General features: G+C 49.7%; 1 protein-coding gene across 1 annotated transcript; it reads left to right on the top strand.

Annotated features, from left to right (window-relative positions):
- The first annotated feature begins 9696 nt into the window (after positions 1-9696).
- On the top strand, positions 9697-16140 carry Klhdc8a (kelch domain containing 8A). Its single transcript, XM_021636358.2, has 5 exons — positions 9697-10738; positions 13565-13729; positions 13979-14194; positions 14765-14866; positions 15177-16140. The coding sequence occupies exons 1-5, from the start codon at positions 10363-10365 to the stop codon at positions 15368-15370; spliced, it is 1053 nt and encodes a 350-aa protein (XP_021492033.1). The 5' UTR covers positions 9697-10362; the 3' UTR covers positions 15371-16140.
- The last annotated feature ends 2767 nt before the right edge of the window (positions 16141-18907 follow it).

Here is an 18907-nt window from a genome sequence, read left to right on the forward strand (position 1 = left end):
AGCTTCACTCAGATATCCCAAACATCCCTGGTGCCTTCCCTGACCCCGGGATGAACGGAAGTGCCTTAATATTTAAAGAGGAATGAATTTCTTATCAGCACCCAAACTCTAGTCTGACTCTTCCTGGCCTTTCCTATTTACATGCAAATTAATCTTCCCAGAAGACTGCTGATAAGTAAGGGGAGTCTCAGAGGGTAAAGAAGCAGGCTGGAGGCAGGGTGCTGATCAGAATTGTCACTTATGTCACTGCTACTGACTTTGCTACCTGCGACCTATACTTCTCTCACCTCAGCACCAGGCTTTGAGGCTGAGGGGTTTGGGGCAGGGCCTTGTCCCCAGCACCGAAATTCCTATTCCCATGTCTGTTCAGGCGGTTGTCTACCTGAAGGAGGTCATCTTCGATTGGTGGCCTGGAGAAGACATAGGCACTAGTCAGGTACACCTGGCTTGAAATTTAGGGTGTTCTGTCTCCCCCTTCAACACACACACACACACACACACACACACACACACACACACACACACACCCCACATGCATGCACACTGATCTTTGCACGTATGTGAAAGTCAGAAGATAGCTTACAGGAGTTGTCCAGGTCTCTTCTTCCTCTGTGTGGGTCCCAGGGATATAAATTAGGTGATCAGGACTGCCAGGCAAACACTTTTATCTGCTGAGCCATCCCGCCAGCCCAGGATGCTCTTTTCAAAGATGTTTTTGGTGCTCAAGGCCTTGCACATGCTGTGCCAGCAAGCTATACCTTCAGCCCCAGGGCATTCTTCTAAGGGGCTTCGAGTGAGGGTGAGTTCCTGCTTTGTCACCATGCCTTCCTCATGGAAATGAGGCAGCTAGTATTTATTTCTTTCAAGACTGTTGTGAAAATTATGTGACAACGAGAAAGGGTGTCCATGGGCAGTAAGTGACCAACAATGAGCACTGGCACTGCTCATTAGCCTTCTGCTGCCCCTTTTAAGTGCCAGCTTACCATGAGGTAAGTGTAGGACAAGTTGTCAGGAAGAAAGGGGCATCACTCATGTCCCCTTAAAATAGCTGAGGGTGAGGAGAAGGTTCATAAAAGGCCAGAGGGGAAATATTTTCTGCCTGTGTGCCCTCATGCCGCTAGATTTCCTCACATTGTTGTAGTGAGAAGGCTATGGCAGATAACATGTGGGGCCATGTTCCAACATAACTTATGACTGTATTTATAGAAACGTGAATGTCATATCATTTTCATATATCCTGAAACATCATTTGTTTCTTTTTCCTATAAAGACTGCTGTATGGTCCCAGGCCAGCACAGACCAAGTCCTTGTTCGCTGGGTGCTGGCCACCATGGTGTGGGGAAATTGTGCTAAGCAACCTCTAAGAATGTTAGGTTCTCAACTGAGGTTGGGACTGTGGGGAAGGGATATCACCCAAGGAAAGAAGCGGTGGGAACTAGAACTTTAGAGGAACAAAGAACACGCAGGATCTTCGATGATAGTGTCTAGAACACCAGCCATGAAGAGGGGTGACTCCGATCCTATCTAAGCAACATTCAGGATAAGGACAGAGGACTCACAGGCTCTGAGCAGGAAACCCCGTGCTCTAGCCTTGCTCTCTCTCCATCTGAGGAGCAATTCAGGTCCCTTGGGCTTCCTCAAATCCCTCAGCTGCACACCTGCCTGGCCTGGGAGTGCCCGCTAATGAAGAGAGGCAGACCTTTTGATCCACCCACACTCCAGCCTGCTGCTCACCTTTCTGGATGCCCATCTATTTTTAGGCTCGCACAGCCCACGTACAGCCTGTCAATGATGCATCGCCCCCCTACCCCTTCCTCTCTGTGTAGCATGGAGGAAACATGGGTCAGCAGACCAGATGGCAGCCTTGCTGCTGCAGCAGATTGTCTGTCTCCCATGGGATTGAGTTAAAGCAGGGCTTTGGAGAAGGCCTGCTCTCCAGCCCCACCCCTCCACAACTGTGCTTCTATGCTGTTTTTTCTTTTCTTCTGGGAAAGGAATGGAGCATGAAGAGAGAAAGAAATAGTGTGTGTGTGTGTGTGTGTGTGTGTTGTGAAGGGAAGAGCTAAGAAGAGAGCAAAAGCTCCCCCTTCCCCTGCACAGGCCCACCCAGTGAACACTCTGTTAGTTCCTGCCTTGCTGGTGGCATGAAGGATTGTGGGCTCTTGGAGGGCAGCGGAGACATGTAGAAAACAAGAGTCCTCAAAGCCCCTGTCATGGAGAAGCATAAGAGTGTGGATATCTCAGAGAGTGACCACTTTCATTTCCTGGTTCCTTAGAGGCCTGGGGTTGAATGTCGTCTTACACTAGTTCAAACTGTAGCCATTGTCATTCCCTTCCAAGCCCAGTCCAGCCTAGGGCCTCAACCGTGGGTGGATGGAAGAGAATTAAGTAAGGAAGCTGTGCACTCTCTCTCTCCTTCTCCCTCCCATACCATTTCTCCCTCCCTCTTCTTCTCTTTCTCCCCACCCTTTCTCTCGCTCTTTTTTTTTTAATTGTCAGGTGACTTTTATTTTATTTATTTTATTAATTACACTTTATTCACTTTATATCCCCCTATAAGCCCCTCCCTCCTCCCCTCCCAGTCCCACCCTCCTTCCCTCTTCTTTACACATGCCCCTCCCCAAGTCCACTGATAGGAGAGGTCCTCCTCTCCTTCCTTCTGTACCGGGCATGGAGATAACCTAGAACCCCTGCACAGATGTAGCCCATGGCAGTTTAGTGTCCAAGTGGGTTACATAGTAATGGGAAGAGGGACTGTCTCTGACATAATCTGATTGGCCTGCTCTTTGATCACCTCCCCCTGAAGAGGGGAGCAGCCTTACCAGGCCACAGAAGATGACAATGACCACTCCTGATGTGATCTGATAGACTAACATCCTTTCTCTTTTTGAGACAGGGCCTCCTGTAGCTCAGAACAGCCTCAAACTCACCAAGCAGCCAAGGATACCTTTACACTTCTGATTCTCCTGCCTCCATCTGTTAAGTGCTGGGATTACAGGCCTGTGATACCCAGTTTTAAGCAGTGCTGGGCACAGAACACAGGGACTCATGCAAATTAGACAAGCACCCTACCAACTGTGGAGCCAACTCCAGCCCCAGAAAGCCTTCTCTTACAGTTTAAAAAAAAAAAAAAAAAAAAAAAAAAAAAAAAAAGTGGGAATGCCGCCCTGGGAATGAGTAGTATCTCCAGATAGTAGCCCCTCTCTTCTACATGGAGACAACAGCCTTCAGGCCCGAATTTTTGTCTTCCAGACAAGACCATTCTGCTGGTACCAGGAAGCCCTAGTGGGAGCTGAGCAGGCCTGTGGCCTAACACCTGGCAGCTTCTCCTCTGGCCTTATTAACTTGAGCTCTCTGGGACTGGGTGATGGATCTGAGGCACCTGCCAGTAGGAAGGCTGATCCCCCTGCCCCTGCACACATACACAAGCGTGCATGCACACTTTCACACATGTGCACTCACTAGCTAGACAGGTAGGCTGGCCCATCTGCCAATCAATCCTCCTTGCCGATTTCCCAGCCGCCGCAGTGGGGCTGATGTGTAAAGCATTCCAAGCCCCTCTCAGCTCTTTTTAATTAAGAAGAATGGTGGATGCTGCCTGCTCTGGAAATGGCAATATTAACTTACTAATGAGTTTCTAAAGAGACATGTCTGAGTAGACTGTGCCACCTGCCCATGCACAGCTTCTGATGCTCTGTGAAGCAGACTAGATCTTAGAGAAGGGTGTGTGGAGTCCATGGTTGGGGGACATCAAGGGGGAGAGGGGAGGGACTCTGCGGGGAGGGACTCTGCATTGGAGGTGGAGAAGAAAGGATCCTTCTTGGTTCCAGAGCTAATGCGGCCCAGCCCGGTGAGCCGGGACCAACTGGTACAGTTTCCTCTCTAAAGAAAGGGCTGGATTGCTGAGTGAATTGAATCCTTGAGTCCTGCCAGATAGCTGCGGGACACAAGAGGCACCCCAGAAAGGTCAGTACACGATAGGAATCATGCTTACACTTTCAGACAGGTACTCAAACACCACAAGGAACAGACCATTAGCCAGGTGTGCAGTAACAGCCACAGGCAAGAGCCAACCTCCCCATAGGCCCCTGTGTTGACTGGGCCTTGGGTAACTGATACTGTGAGGATGAATCAAGGGAGCTAGATCTCTGTGCATATGTAGCTACTGGAAGAGCACAAAGATGCCCACTCCAGAATCTGTCCCTTTTCTACCATGACTACAGGTTTATTCTTCTAAGGCTTTTGTCCTATGCCATGCCCCTGGAAACAAAGGATGCTAAAGCTGGGACACTCCTGCCAGCCGCTCTCAGCCCCATTTTCCTTCTAGAAGGACAGCCACCACAGCCAGTGCCTGCTGTGCCCATAGTTGCACAGCCCAAGTAGGTATGAAGAGCATGAGCCCTGTGTCCTCCCTGCTCCTGGTGTCCTCCAGAGGCAGCAGTGGAAACTGGCAGCATGGCCTCTCACCCCACTCCATGCTGGTGTTCTCAGTGTCTTGCCCTGCTGGCCAGGAAATTCCTCCTGTGTGTAACTAACGCTCAGGCTTTATTACAAGCCCCATTTCCTCTTCAATGCCCGCAATCAACATGGGAAACTAGCTCTGGTCTTTTACAACTTTTGTGCTGTCTCTCTCATCCGGTGTGCTCAGAGAGAAAGGAATGCATGGCTCCCACCCCTACGTCTCAATTTCAAGGAGTCTGAAATCTGAGATGATACTGTACCCACCCTGTGGGCAGAGACATTCCTTAATTGGTACCCATTAAGCCCCTCTAGGTTCCAGATTCATGGTATACACTGGGGTGAAGGTGGGAGCAGAGAAGAAATTGGGGGAAGTAAGGAGAAGGTCCTGAAGGAATGAACTCAATTCTTTTTGACCAAGACTGTGTTCCAGAGAATAGGCACTTCCACATTCTCTCTCAGGTGGAGGAGCCACAGGAAACAGGCTCTGACTACCACTTCTGCTCTGCTGTCTGCCGTCCAGTTTGATTGAGCCTTAATCCTTCATGGGGCTGACTTCCAGACTGACAGGGTGGGGGCTGGTGCTGGGTGAGCCATCTTCACCCCTATCGCAGGCCAAGCTTCAGCTCCAGAATGCCACCTGGCTGGTGGTCACCCAGAGAAGGCCACCAGCTGTCCTCCAGATTGGCCTGCAGCTTCTGCCTCTGTGGAGCAATCTCAGTTAGCTGAGAAGAAAGACACCCTCTGTAAGATAACTCCAAAATTTGATGGGCTTCAGCCTCCCTACGCCCCCCTGTGGAGCTGGGCCAATTTTCTGGGTACACTGGCCTGAACATAGCAAGCCAGAGGTAGAGACACTCAGGGCCTCAGAAAGGTTCACATGGTACCTGCGATGTCCCCAGCAACTCTGCCTGGGGGATGGTAATGTGTATGGCTGGGGAAAGAGGTTAGGGAGTCTCCTCAAAATGATGGACCCTTGGAACCAACAGTCCCACCACAGAACAGTGGGTCACCACTCTGAGAAAGTACTTGGTATTCTAAACTATATCTACCTGCCGCTTCCTCATAACAGACCTGGATTCAGGCAGTCTGGATTCCATGGGAAACTGAACAGGCTCTTTGTAGTTGTTCAGCCAAACTGCATCTGCTTATTGCATCCCAGTTAACCTTGACAAATGCTTTTTTTTTTTTTTTTTTTTTTTTTTAACAAAGTGACCCACCGGCTATCTGGGGCTGAGCATCTCCAAATTTGGTTAAGACTTCAGTATACAGGCTGGAGAGCTGGCTCAGCAATTAAGAGTACTAGCTGGTCTTCCAGAGGTCCTGAGTTCAATTCCTGGGAACCACATGGTGGCTCACAACCATCTATAATAGGATATGATGCCCTCTTCTGTCATGTAGGCATACGTACAAATAGAACACTCACATGTATAAATCAAAAAATATTTTTTTAAAAAGACTTTGGTGTCACAATAACACAGGTTCACAGTACCTCAGAGCTATTCTGTAGGGGAATTTGTGACATTTCTTTCCCCTCGTTGCCTCCTCCCACAACATCTAAAAGTCAAGCTCCTTTATTTGTTTTGATACTGGGATGGTGACCTAGGGAGTTGGTTATGTTAAGGACACCCTCTACTAGGCATCCCAATCAAAAACTTTACAAATAATTAACTAACTTGTTTTATTTGTTTATTTGTTTGTTCATTTGTTTATTATTTAGTGTGGTGGTGGTGGTGGTGGTGGTGTGTGCCTGTGTGTGTGTGTGTGCATGGCGTACGTGTAGAAAACCTGTGAGAGTTAGTTCTCTCCTTCCATCATGTGGGCTCCTGAGGTTGAACTTGGGTAGGTAAGTGCCTTTACTAGCTGAGACATCTTGTCTCCCAGCCCCCAATAAATACTCTTAAAGAAAGAACAGAAACCCATGCCAGGTTCTATGGAAGATCTTAGAGCAAGAATAATTTATGTTTGTCATAAGGAAGAAGTTCTGAATGGGAAAGTGACTTGGTGGTGAAGAATCAAAGGACAGAGCAGACTCCCTCTGGGCTTGGCCCTTCTCAAGGTCTAATGCAGTCAGCCCAGGCATGGAAACTGCAGGTGACTCAGGGAATCTTAAGTGGTGGTTGCTAGGTTACAAGTTTCTTTAATGTGCCTCAATGTAAAGACTAAAGGATGTTACCTGGCTGGGAGGAAGAGCAATGGGGAAGAGAGAGGGAAGAGAAATGAGCCAGACTTTCAGAATTAGCAAATGGGTATAGCCTGGGGACAAACTGTTTTTTTTTTCTACTTTTCCAAGGCTGAGTCTCTTGACCCCTAGAGTCTGCGCAGAGTAAACCCTATGGGTTTAAGCACTGGGCTGAGGCAGGGCCTGTCTAGGGCTAAACTCTTGTGTCTCCCTAGGTGAGACACTCAACAATTACTGGGATCCCTTCGGGTTCTAGGCACCTTCCCTTGATGCAGTTGGGCAAATGACCAAAGGCCATATGAGAATGGAAACACAAAGCCTCCTTACTAATGCATAATTTGTTCATTTGTAATTTGGAACCTCAACCTAGAGTTGCCAGCTCTAAGTGTCAGACTCCTCCTCTGTAAAACACAGATGCTCATAGATGCTTGCCAATGTCCCTGCAGCTGCAGACTATGAGAAAGTGGATGTGCAAGGGCTGAGCTCTGGGAACTCTGCCCACCTGCTGGGAGGCGTGTGAGGAGTTAGTTGGCTTTGCTGCTTTGGTGAAGGCAGATAGGCAAATGAGGCTGATGACAGACAGCTCCCAACAAACCCATTTGAGGTTGTGGCTTCCATTCATCCTGGTCACCACAAGCTAGAGCTGCGAAACTGATTCAGTTTGAGATAAGAGTCCATTCCATACCCCTCTGGGCAGGTGAGGCCCCTAAGCTTGTTGTAAGGCATCTACCGGAGAAGACTACTTAGACATGGTTTCGTGCTAATAGAAAGTCTTTGCTAGGCAGCCAGCAACTACAGTGGATGCTCAGGACCTGGGCCTTTCTCGGAGTGAAGTTTTAAGCACAAAAACTACATCCTGAGTTGACATGCCTCATTTAGCAAGAGCAGTTATTCAGAAGCAGGGTTGCAGAAGGCAAAAAGTGAGGTTAGTACATTTAAGGACTTTCCCAGAACTATGGAGTTTGACTGACTATGTCTTTGTTTTTGCTTTGGCAGGTGGTACTGTCTACATGCTGAGTTTCAAGGCCTGAATGGTACTTGCAGCATGAAATCAGTTGTGCTAAAGTCTGGGGCCTATTATAAGAACAGGAAATAGTTGGTATTGTCTGAAACTTCATTAGTTTACACTACACTCTCAGAATTTGTGAGTTCTTACTGAGCATCGAAAATAGCACACAGCCTGTTGTGGATAATATAGGTGCTGATTTTGCAAATGCAAGAATCTAAGGTTTAAAAATAAGTAGAATGTTAGGTTAAGAGCTCAAGATATTAAAATAGGCCTATTTTGAGTTAGAGCTTCTATTTCTCACAGAAGTCATAGTTGCAGTATGAGCGCTGACAGAAATGTACCAGGCCCTTGCTCTGTGTCAGAAGAAAAGGTGAACACTTGATAAATATTACCCATATTACTTCACTTAACCTTCACAAAACTTACAAGGATGCATCCATACCATGGAATGCTACAAAGAAATAAAGGAGAAAAATCTGATAAATAGGCACACACTTTCAATGCTAATACTTAGGAGGCAAGTGGATCTCTGTGAACTTGAGGCCAGCCTGATCTACAAAGAGATTCATTCTCTCTCTCTCTCTCTCTCTCTCTCTCAAAAAAAAAAGGAGAACTGGGTTTGATAGCACAGGCCTGCAATCCTGGCACTTGGAGGCTATAGCAGAAAAACCATGAATTCCAGGCATAGTGAGACCATGTTTCAGAAAAACAGAATGGGAGAGGGAGGGAGAGAGAGAGAAACTATTTCAACATCTTGGATAATGATACTCCAGAAGTGAGTTTGGGGATGGGTGGAGCCTAAAAGGTTACATACTGTATGATTTTATCCATATAACATTCTTTTCATTTCTGGGAAGGTCCAACTAATCCAGAGCAGCCTGGAACACAATATGTAGAAAGGACGACTTTGAACTTCCGATCCTTCTATCGCCACCTCCCGCTTGCTGTGATCATGTGAGTGCACCACTGAGCGTTAGGTCACTGTGTCAGACACCCGGTTTTATGCAGTGCTGGGTACAGAATCCAGGTTTTTGTTCTTGTTAGGCGAACATTCCACCAAATGAGCCAGCTCCTTGTAGAGCATGGATGAAGTGATAAGATTTCAGGAATGGGTTGTCAGGGGCGGGGAAGGGAAGAACAAAGAGGAATTCTGGAGTCCTCCTACCAGATATCAAAAGATGACATGGGACCCTTGTAGCGAAACTACCCGGCTTGTGGCATTGTACTACAGCGTGGGAGGACATCAGTACTGGGGGGGCTGGATAAAGAGCTCTTTCTTACAACCACGTGTGAATCTCAGTTATCACAAAGTAAAGTTTAGTGCCAAGCATCTGCACAGCCCTGAGTCCATCCCTAACAGTGGAGGGAAATATGTACCAACACACACACACACACACACACACACACACACACACAGTGGAAACTGAAGTTCAGTTTTTCAGAGTGAACATTTTAACAGCAGTCTGTCAGGTCCCAAGCTTGAGTGTTTCCAGGTAGAAGGAAGCCAGATAGGAGGAGCCTGAGGGCTTGGAGAGACACACCACCAGGTCTGGTGTGTCATGGGCACTTGAATTACTGGGGACTACTCCCTGAAGTGCCAAAGGCCAGGATTTGCTAATCAGGTTTGTCTTCTAGAGATGCGTGAGGGTTGGAGGAGATCCTCCCGGCTTGTCTATTGGTCTGTTCAGTTGTGGTTCCCGTGTCTGACTTTATCTGCGGCTCTGTGGAAGTGTCTGCTCAGGAGGGAAGGAAGGTTCTGTGTGAATTACACACACACACACACACACACACACACACACACACACATACATACACACACGTGAGGATTGTTAGGTCTGCGGGTCCCGCCACATATACGCGTCCTAACTTGCTTCTGAGGTTAGACCATGTGAAAATACCTCCTGCAAAACAAAGCCAGCCTGTCACGAACTGGGTCTGTGTACTGTAGACAAACTGGGTAATTGGCCTCTCCGCCTCCTCATCCAAAACAAACACTCGCAAACGCCCGCCCCCACGCTGGCAGGATCTGCCTGTCATCTGGGCACCGGCTCCGGCTGCCTCCGACCCTGTAGACACCGTAGGCCCTGCCTCGCTCGCTCGCCCCGGACGGGGACGCGCGGGCTGACGCACAGGCCACAGCCTCCGCCTCGGGGCGCATGGACTCCAGCCCAGGGGTGACATCTGCGGGAGGCGGTGCGGGGAGCGGGCGTCCTCCCGCCCGGGCTCGGCTCCTGGCGGCCTTTCGCCTGCGCGGGTGACGGCGGCGTGCGGGCCGGGAAGCGCAGGGCACGCCGTCCTCCGCTCCGAGGCTGCCGGGCGCGCGGTGAAAGCCTCATGCAGTTGCGGGCGCCGCCTGGGAGCTAGTGCGGGGCGAGCGCGGCGCCCACGCGCGGAGGAGTGGGCTCCGTGCTCCCGGGGACCGGGCGGGGCAGGGGGCATCCTGCAAAGTTGACCCGGGGCGGGCTATCGCCGGCGCCCTGCTGCCCTAGATTCGCCCGGTTCTTCCCGCGGAGCCAGGCGTGGACCTCGCCGCCCCGCTGACACCCGAGGGACTGGGAGAAGCCATCGGGCGTCGGCTGTAGCCCGCGCAGAGCGAGATGGAGGCTGCGAGAAGGGACGCGCCGGCCGGCGCTGTGTAGCCCGCTGGCCCCGGGGCTGGACCTTGCCCGGACGCTGTTGGGGGGGCGCGAGCAGGGCCCTCCCCCGGGCTGCCATGGAGGTGCCCAATGTCAAGGACTTCCAGTGGAAGCGCCTTGCTCCACTGCCTAGCCGCCGGGTCTACTGCTCACTGCTGGAGACCGGGGGGCAGGTCTATGCCATCGGGGGATGTGATGACAATGGTGTCCCCATGGACTGCTTCGAGGTCTACTCCCCCGAGGCCGACCAGTGGACCTCCCTGCCCTCCTTGCCCACAGCCCGGGCTGGGGTAGCGGTTACTGCCCTAGGAAAGCGGATTATGGTGATCGGGGGTGTGGGCACCAATCAACTGCCTGTGAAGGTCGTGGAAATGTACAATATCGATGAGGGCAAGTGGAAGAAGAGGAGCGTCCTGCGCGAGGCTGCCATGGGCATTTCTGTCACAGCTAAAGGCAAGTGGGGCCAGGGTTGAGGGTGGGCGTAGAGAAGAAAGTAAAAGGTCATGAGGGAAACGGGTGGAAGGCAACATGATTGGGGGCGGGAGGTAATACACAGTCCCCATAACATTCAAGCCTTACATTAAGCACTAAAACTAGAGACCCACTGCCCTTCCTTCACAGATTGGAATACTGAGCAGGTGAAATGTCTAGGAATTCCAGCTGATGCCAGGAGTCAGCTCCAGCGGGTTCCTCCCAACAGGCTGGGCAGGCCACTGCAGAGAGAGAGCCAAGGTGTGAGCTAGGAGGTTATCTGCAATGACTCTGCAGACCCTGGCATTCAGCCGAATGACCACATTTGCCATTGGCCACTTGCCCCGCCCCCAACCTACCTATGTGGGTCCTTCCTTCTGCCCCATCCTTCTGCCATGGAGGAAGCTTTGGGACCCAATCCCAAGATCTTCACTGACTCCTGACTACAGTTTCAGACATCCTAAGTGGAGGTCAGAATGTTTCCAAAGGTTTTTTCGTACTGCAGATCACCCAGGTTTTTACCAAGTTCTCTAGCTTGCATGTGGTTTTAAAAATCCTCGTTTCACTTTCTCATGGCTCTCATTTCACTCCTCTTAGGCCTAATACAGCCTGTAGTATAGAGGGAGTTCAGCCACAGTTTTGCTAAAAACACAGAGTTTTATGGGAATGAAACCCTAAGTTCTTAGACACTTGCCTCCAAACCATAAGCTTGGTGGGGTGACCTTCTTCTTTTCTACCCTTCCCTGTCTCTCTATACTACCCCAGCTGACTGCCTGGCATATGGGCAGATCAGAAACCTGCTTAAGCACCTGCTCTGTCCCTGGCACAGTCTTAGGCCCCAGAGAGGAAGGAAAAGGGGAGAAAATCTTGAAAGTTATTGGCAAGAAGGTGGAGCCCAGAATCCCCTCAGGTAGGGTAGGCAATAGAGTTCTCATGATTTGCCAGTTGGGGGAATGAAAAGTCAGGCCGGTGCTAAAGGCCTGTAATCCTAACTACTCTGGAGGCAAGACTTGCCTAGCAGCAGGTACAGTGGTGCACACCTTTAATCCCAGCACTTAGGAGACAGAGGCAGGCAGAGCTCTTGAGTTTGATGCCAGCCTGGTCTACAAAGCTATAGGACAGCCAGGGCCACACAGAGGAACCCTGTCTTGAAAAACAAAATAACAACAACAAAAACAAGAAAACACTTGGCTAGGTTGAGGCAGAAGGATTATGAGTTTGTGGGCAATTTAAACTACATAGTAAGAGCCTTTTTTTTTTTTTTTTTAATGGAAGGCCCAGAGGCCCATGGGGACACTGAGAATAATGAGTATGGACTACATTCCATCCTTAGCTTCAATAAATTATGCTGAAAGTTAAGAATTAAGGCTTACTCTTGATGCTTTATTCCTTTGAACTTTCAATATGTTCAGTGAGATAAGTGCTATTTTTATTCTTATTTTATTCTTATTTTAGAAGAAGCAGCATGGAGCCCAGAAAGGTTAATTCACCAAGGTTAAGTAGATAGTAAGAGATGACCATGCCTGCACTCCAAACTATAAAGTCAGATGGGTTCAACAGTTGGGTTCGCAAAGGTTTATATGCCAGCTATTGCACTGAGTTCATAGATTAACAGATTCTCAAGGACCTTCAGTGTACTGGGAGAAACAGATCAAGCTGGTATCAGTTCCATGAGGCAACCAAGCAGTAGCGATACCATCACTCAGAAGGCACCAAGCCAAGTCCTCTGGGCCCCTCATTTTGCAGCTCAGGGAATCCCAGTTAAAGCTGGGTCAGAACTGAGCACAGGGTAGAATGGCTGTGGAGTGTTTAGTTTTTCCCAGGAGGAGGTGTTTTCAGAAGGGAAGGAGGAATTCATACTAATCAGGTGCTTATCATTATCAGGTCCTTCTCCAGCCTTAGGCTTAGGGCTAGGATCCCCTCCCAGTAAGGCTAGAAAATAAAGGGAAATAAGGCTCACTTCCTGCAATGGTAACCTCAAAGAGTCAAGGCATCATTGAGGAAGGGCTGCTGGGAGCAAGAACTGCATGCAAGAACAGAAGATCTCTGAGAAAGGACCCATCCAGGCAAGACCTGGGGGAACACAAATGTTAGTCCATGCTCTCTGGTACAGTGTGCTGAGTCCCTGAAAAGCTACCTACTGCCAAGAGCAAAGGAGAGAAGAGGAGACCCCCTGCCTAGAGAAACCTCGCTCTCAGAGCAAGGCTTCTGAAGGGTCAGTTTCCCAAAACCTCCTCCTCATTCCTGGCTTTGCACATGCCTCCCGGAACCTGCAGGCCTGTGTTTGTGAAGAATAATGTCATTTCCCCACCCAAATAGCAGATAGAACCACAGACAGCTCAGTGTGTAGAAGAGTGACCCGTGGGGCTGACTATATGCAGTTCTAAAGGACCTCAGCATGTCTGTAGAATTACCTGAGAATTCCTAGGTCGCTACTGGAGGTCATTACAAAACCTCTTCTCTGGGCTTCCCTTCTGGCTGCCTAGAAAGGAGGACGGTGGAAGGACAAACATCCGAGGGGTTATCTGGGCCTAGACGTCACTGCCATCTGTCTCCATGCAGGGTTTAGTGTACCAGGGTATGCCAAGGACTTGGCATAAGCTGGGGCACACAGTCCAGCCACAGCTTCAGAAAGATTAATCACAACAGGGACTTTAGATGGTGCTACTCACCCTACCAAAAGAGCTGTGATCCACTGGCAGACCAATGGCTGGGAACGTGGTGAGGCCTGTAGAAGGTGATGCATGCTGCCGGGCCAGTCTCTGGGTGCCTGAGCTGAACCATGTCTGTGTGTGGCCTTTTTCTTAGATTACCGAGTATATGCTGCAGGTGGGATGGGCCTGGACCTTCGTCCGCACAACTACTTGCAACACTATGACATGCTAAAGGACATGTGGGTGTCACTAGCACCCATGCCCACCCCAAGATATGCTGCCACCTCCTTCCTCCGGGGCTCCAAGATCTATGTGCTGGGTAAGGACAAGCTACAAGCTCATTTCCTCTTACTTCCTTGGGTGAGGTCCTTGGGAAGTGATACCCACAGCCTGAGAATTTTCTTGGCCCTAGGGGATAATCACACTGCCCCGACCCTTGAGGAGTCTTTCAAATGACCGAACAATAGAAGGGAAACCCCAGCCCTATCTGTTCTCAGGGACTGCTCTCTCTCTGTTTTTTGTTTTGTTTTGTTTTTTTGTCCACCCTGCACTCTGTTCCCACCTCCAGGGGGACGACAATCTAAGTATGCAGTCAATGCCTTTGAGGTCTTTGACATAGAGTCTCGGTCCTGGACCAAGTTCCCCAACATTCCCTGTAAGCGAGCCTTCTCCAGCTTTGTGAACCTGGACAACCACTTGTACAGCCTGGGAGGCCTGCGACAAGGTCGTCTCTACCGGCAGCCCAAGTTCCTCCGGACAATGGATGTGTTTGACATGGAACAGGGTGAGCTGGATTCCCACCCCCTTGGCTACTTGCCTCTCTTGTGACTGATCCCCATTTTTCCCATTCTGGCAATCTTCCAGGGACTGCTTACATATCCCAACAGGCCTCTCTGGAGTCTGAGTACCCTTCCTAACTCATGGACATGCTTGGAGTCAAATTATCTTCAAAGCTCCTTTTGGCCTGCTTGGCCATTTTCATTATGGTCTTTCCTCCTCCATCTCCAGTATCTGTGCAAGATCAGGTTAGGAATGGACTCCCCTTTTGCCAGTGGAGAATCAGAGGGATCCTGATTACTCCACTCACCACCTGTAATCAGATGCCTCTCCAGTTTAGAGCTGTGGAAAATCTAAATAGAACAGGAAGCTCATGGAAATTGTGTACTGTGACAAGCACCAGAGAAGGCTGAGGTGGTTGAGGGTGTCATTTCTATCAGCAGGGGATGCTCTCTGCACCCTGAACACAAGGGTGAATGGAAAGGAATGGCCATCAGGGTAAGATTCCTCTGTATTTGTTAGGGGACATCTGCACCTAATCATCTTTCTCTGTCCTGTCGTTATGCTCGGCTTGCAGGGGGGTGGCTGAAGATGGAACGCTCATTCTTCCTTAAGAAGCGCCGGGCAGACTTTGTGGCTGGTGGTCTGAGTGGACGAGTCATAGTGGCTGGTGGACTTGGTAAGGATAGGTCATCTCAGCTGTGCTGTGTTGTGTGTGTGAAAAGTCGAGAAGGAGGCAGCAGTACTCTAGAAACTCCAGATATCCAAGAGCAGAGAAGACAATCCTGGTCTTAAGATAAACAGGCAGAGAGAGAGGGGACATGGGACAAAGTTGCTTGCCAGGCATTCCTGGCCCAGGATGGTAAAGAGAGAGCTATCCTGTAGCCAAAGACAATGAAGTTCTTCTGGGTTGGGACATGGTCACCATGGGACATGGTTTGGTGGCTGGGCTCCTCTGGTCTAAGGTCTGATTCCCCTGTTGTTTTCAGGAAACCAGCCCACTGTCCTGGAGACAGCAGAAGCATTCCACCCAGAGAAGAACAAATGGGAGGCCCTCCCACCCATGCCCACACCCCGCTGCGCCTGCTCCAGCATTGTCTTCAAGAACTGCCTCCTGGCTGTGGGGGGTGTCAGCCAGGGTCTGAGCGATGCAGTAGAGGCGCTGTATGTCTCTGACTCCTAGCCGGCCCGAGCAGCGCCTTCTCCTGGACAGTGTCACTCCACTCCTAACGTGAGGAATGGTCTCATCAAAAACAGTTTGGACTACTTCCTCAGGCTCCAACTCTTGTTACTGGCCAGTGGGGTCAAGCCCTGGGGTTCTCAGTGACCTCCCTCTAAACCCCCAATCCCAGAGAGCTGAAGAAAGCATAGTGGACTCCACCAGTCTATTAGAGCTGGGCTGTGGACTGGGGAGATGTCTCATACAGTGTTCAGACACAGAAAGACACAAGAATGTTTCCCCCCTCTCACCTACCTCCTGAGGTGGAGGGCAGTTGCCACAAAGAAGGGGAGCTATTGTCCTTCCCCATCTCTGAGGTACTTTGTCATGAGAAAAATTTATGAAGAACAGGGCACCCCCAACCCCTTGTATCTCTTTGGTTGATGTCTGTTCCCCATATAGAAGTCAGCTGTGGGCCTGCCCAAATCTCACCTACTTATCAGGGACTAGACTTGAAGCAAGGGCAGTTGTATAGGAAGGAAGCTGGGGGTCACACACCAGGCCAGGCCAATATCCTTGGCAGAGAGGACCCTTCCTCTTAGGTTCTTTTGGGCATGTGATGATGGAGAGTCAATATCTTCTAGTTTGCCTTTTGTTACCCTCTCCCAACCCAAGGCCTGCCCAACAGCCCTCAGAGTGTTTCTGGGTAAAACCTTCTCATTTACACTGTGGCTTCCAAATCCACAAAGGGTGGATTAATAATTGCACTCTGATTAATAACAGCAGCACAATGATTGGCATCTTTATTCCTGTCTTCTTTGGACTCTGGAGACAAGACAAGGAGTGTCTGGTTAGTAGACAGAAAACCCCACCTCCCGACACATTCTCAGGCTAAATAGGGACCCACTGCACTGGCCACCTGTTCTTGACCATTCCTGTTGAAGAATCCTACTGTCTCTCAGCCACAGCTGTCTCACTCTCAAAGACGCAGCAAATTTTTCTTCTCTCGGTGCACATGCTTATGTTTGGCCAACATACATCCAGTCTTTGCCAGGTTATACCCACATCTAACCTCAATCCATTCAGCTGAAGCTCATTTTCTCCATGTTCAAAGGATGAAAGTACTGTTCATTGACATAAAAGGAACTGAGGGAGGAAAAAGCCAGAAGGATACCTGTGCCTTCCTTCTAGCCTGCACAGCAGCTCTTTGTACTTCCACTTCCCAGCCATTCGTACTGGGTTAGGACCTAGCATGGGGAAGAACACTAACCCAGCATGCTCAGGGACCTGAGGCCCATCCCCAGCACAGAAACCAAACCGAACTAGCTCTGAGTTATCACTGTGGACACAAAGAATAAAAACCCCTACTGAGTCTGTGGAGGAGCCAGGGAGCCTGCTTCACTCTTCACAGGGCTCAGGTGATTAATTACCTCTTAAGGAGCCTGAGCTGGAGGATGGCCTATCAGTGTCTGAGGGGTCAGAAGGACTTCTTTCTAGTGTGGGAATAAGGGTGACACTTCCAGGAGGATCTTCAGGGATGGAGTGAAAACCGGTTTTTAAGGAATTAATGGTCCCTTTCTTCTTTGGGTACTGGGAGGACACTGCCACCTGCTGGCCTAATGCTTTCTTTCTCACTGAGGTGAAGAGACACATTGTGGCCTAATGAAAAGACCACAAACCTCCATTGCTTATAGATCCAATACAGTTCAGCCCTGAACTAACCATTAGGAAAAAAGAGACAGGGAGCTACAGAGGATACTTGACTTCACACTCGACTCCATCTTCCTAGCCTGTTTCTACTTCTGTCCTGCCCATATCCCCAACCTGAAAGAAGCCAAGCCATACTCACTCCAAGGGATTCACTCCAGGCATAATGGCCCCATATCTTCGGATATAACTGAATCCTCTTAAGAGAGTTGGAACCTTAGGGGATCAGCCAGTTCTATGAGGTTAAATTAGACATTGGAATTATCAAAGCAATTCAAAGTGGAGCTGGTATCTGCTAGGGTCACCCCTGCCTGAGTTCCATTGTGGAAAGACTAAGGATACCTCAGTGATGAGTAAGGGAAGAAGCCTTTGTTGGCTGTGGTAAAGCGTGTAGTTCTGCACCACTTGCATCTCAGAAGTAACACAGCCAAAAGCCTGTCTCCACGCCTCACACATCCAACTGCCCCAGGCCTCCCCACACCACTAACCTCATCTGAACTGCCCAGAGTGTCTCACAAGGTGGCAAAGTCCTTATTCAGTTCCCTGGTCTGCTCTGAGGCAAGTCCCTTGAGCATAGGAGGGGGCTGATGCCAGCTGAACAACATAATGAGCTCTGAATCAGAAACTGGAGAGGGTGGCACACACCTTTAATACCAACAGCCAGGAGGCAGAAACAGGTGAGCTTGAGACCAGCCTGGTCTATAGAAAGAGTTCCAGGATAGCCAGGGCTACATGCAGAAACCTGGTTTCACCCCCTCCCCCCACAAAGTCAGAACTGCTGAAAGGGCTTGGTTACTGGGGAGGGCATGTGAGAGAATTCAGAGGCATTTCCAGGGATGTGGGACTGTAATGCAGGCCAGCAGATCCAGAAAGGACCTCTGCACACCTTGTTAAGGAGTCTGGACTTCGTGCCTGTGGGAAATTAAGAGCAAATGAAGGTCACCTCAATCGAATGGGATGGCCATAGTGTCTCTTCGGAGGACAGTGGAGGAGGTAGAGACCAAGGTACTATCCAAGGATTAGGAGGAAGCCAGGGTGTTATGCCAGCCACACTTTCAAGACTTGTCTCAAGCCCATCTGTCTGTGGAACAATCAGTGCCAGGAAACAGAGGACAAAAGACTAGCCCATGACAGTGAGGCCTCATTTCTCCCGGCCTCTTTCTAACAGTGTCTTGCATTTGTATTGATCTTATGGGACTCCCCCTATCCCCAAACGCCCATCAGCCCCAGCTCTAGCCTAGGAGAAGGGGTATGGTCATTTTCCCAACCCTCTTCCCGACTTTAAAGAATAAACTGTTATCTTGGGACCCTGAAGTCCTAACCCAAATGGTACAGCTGATACATGTCAGGAGTGAACACCTCCTCTATAAACACCCCAACATACTCACACACACTGCTGTCTCCTAGCACCACCAGAACAGGGAAAACAGCAAGGGGCTTCATGAATGAATCCTAACACTCTGTGACTCATGTGAACAGGCTCAATGCCTTCGACAGGGGCTCAGGGGGAATTCCAGTGCTGGCTTCAGTGTAGGCGAAGGAACAGTTGCAGTGACCTCAGGCAGGACTCAGGCAAGAGCCAAAGTCATAGATAGACAAAGTGGCTTTAACAAATTGAGCCAAAAAAAGTTGTCACAGACATTCACTGTCCAGGAATACTTTAAAGAAAATACCACAGACTCTGGGGCAGCTGGAGACAATAGGACATTTGAGCCACACATCTGGAAGTTAAAAGTCTGAAATCAAGGTGTTTCGAGGGGCTGTGCTCTGGCTGATGGCACTTGAAGGAGACTGGTTATGTGGTGCTGACCTCTACTAGGCTCTTCCTAGCTTCCCTGGCATCTGGAAACCTTT

The sequence above is a fragment of the Meriones unguiculatus genome, chromosome 11 (assembly GCF_030254825.1).
Source record: "Meriones unguiculatus strain TT.TT164.6M chromosome 11, Bangor_MerUng_6.1, whole genome shotgun sequence".
NCBI lineage: Eukaryota > Metazoa > Chordata > Mammalia > Rodentia > Muridae > Meriones > Meriones unguiculatus.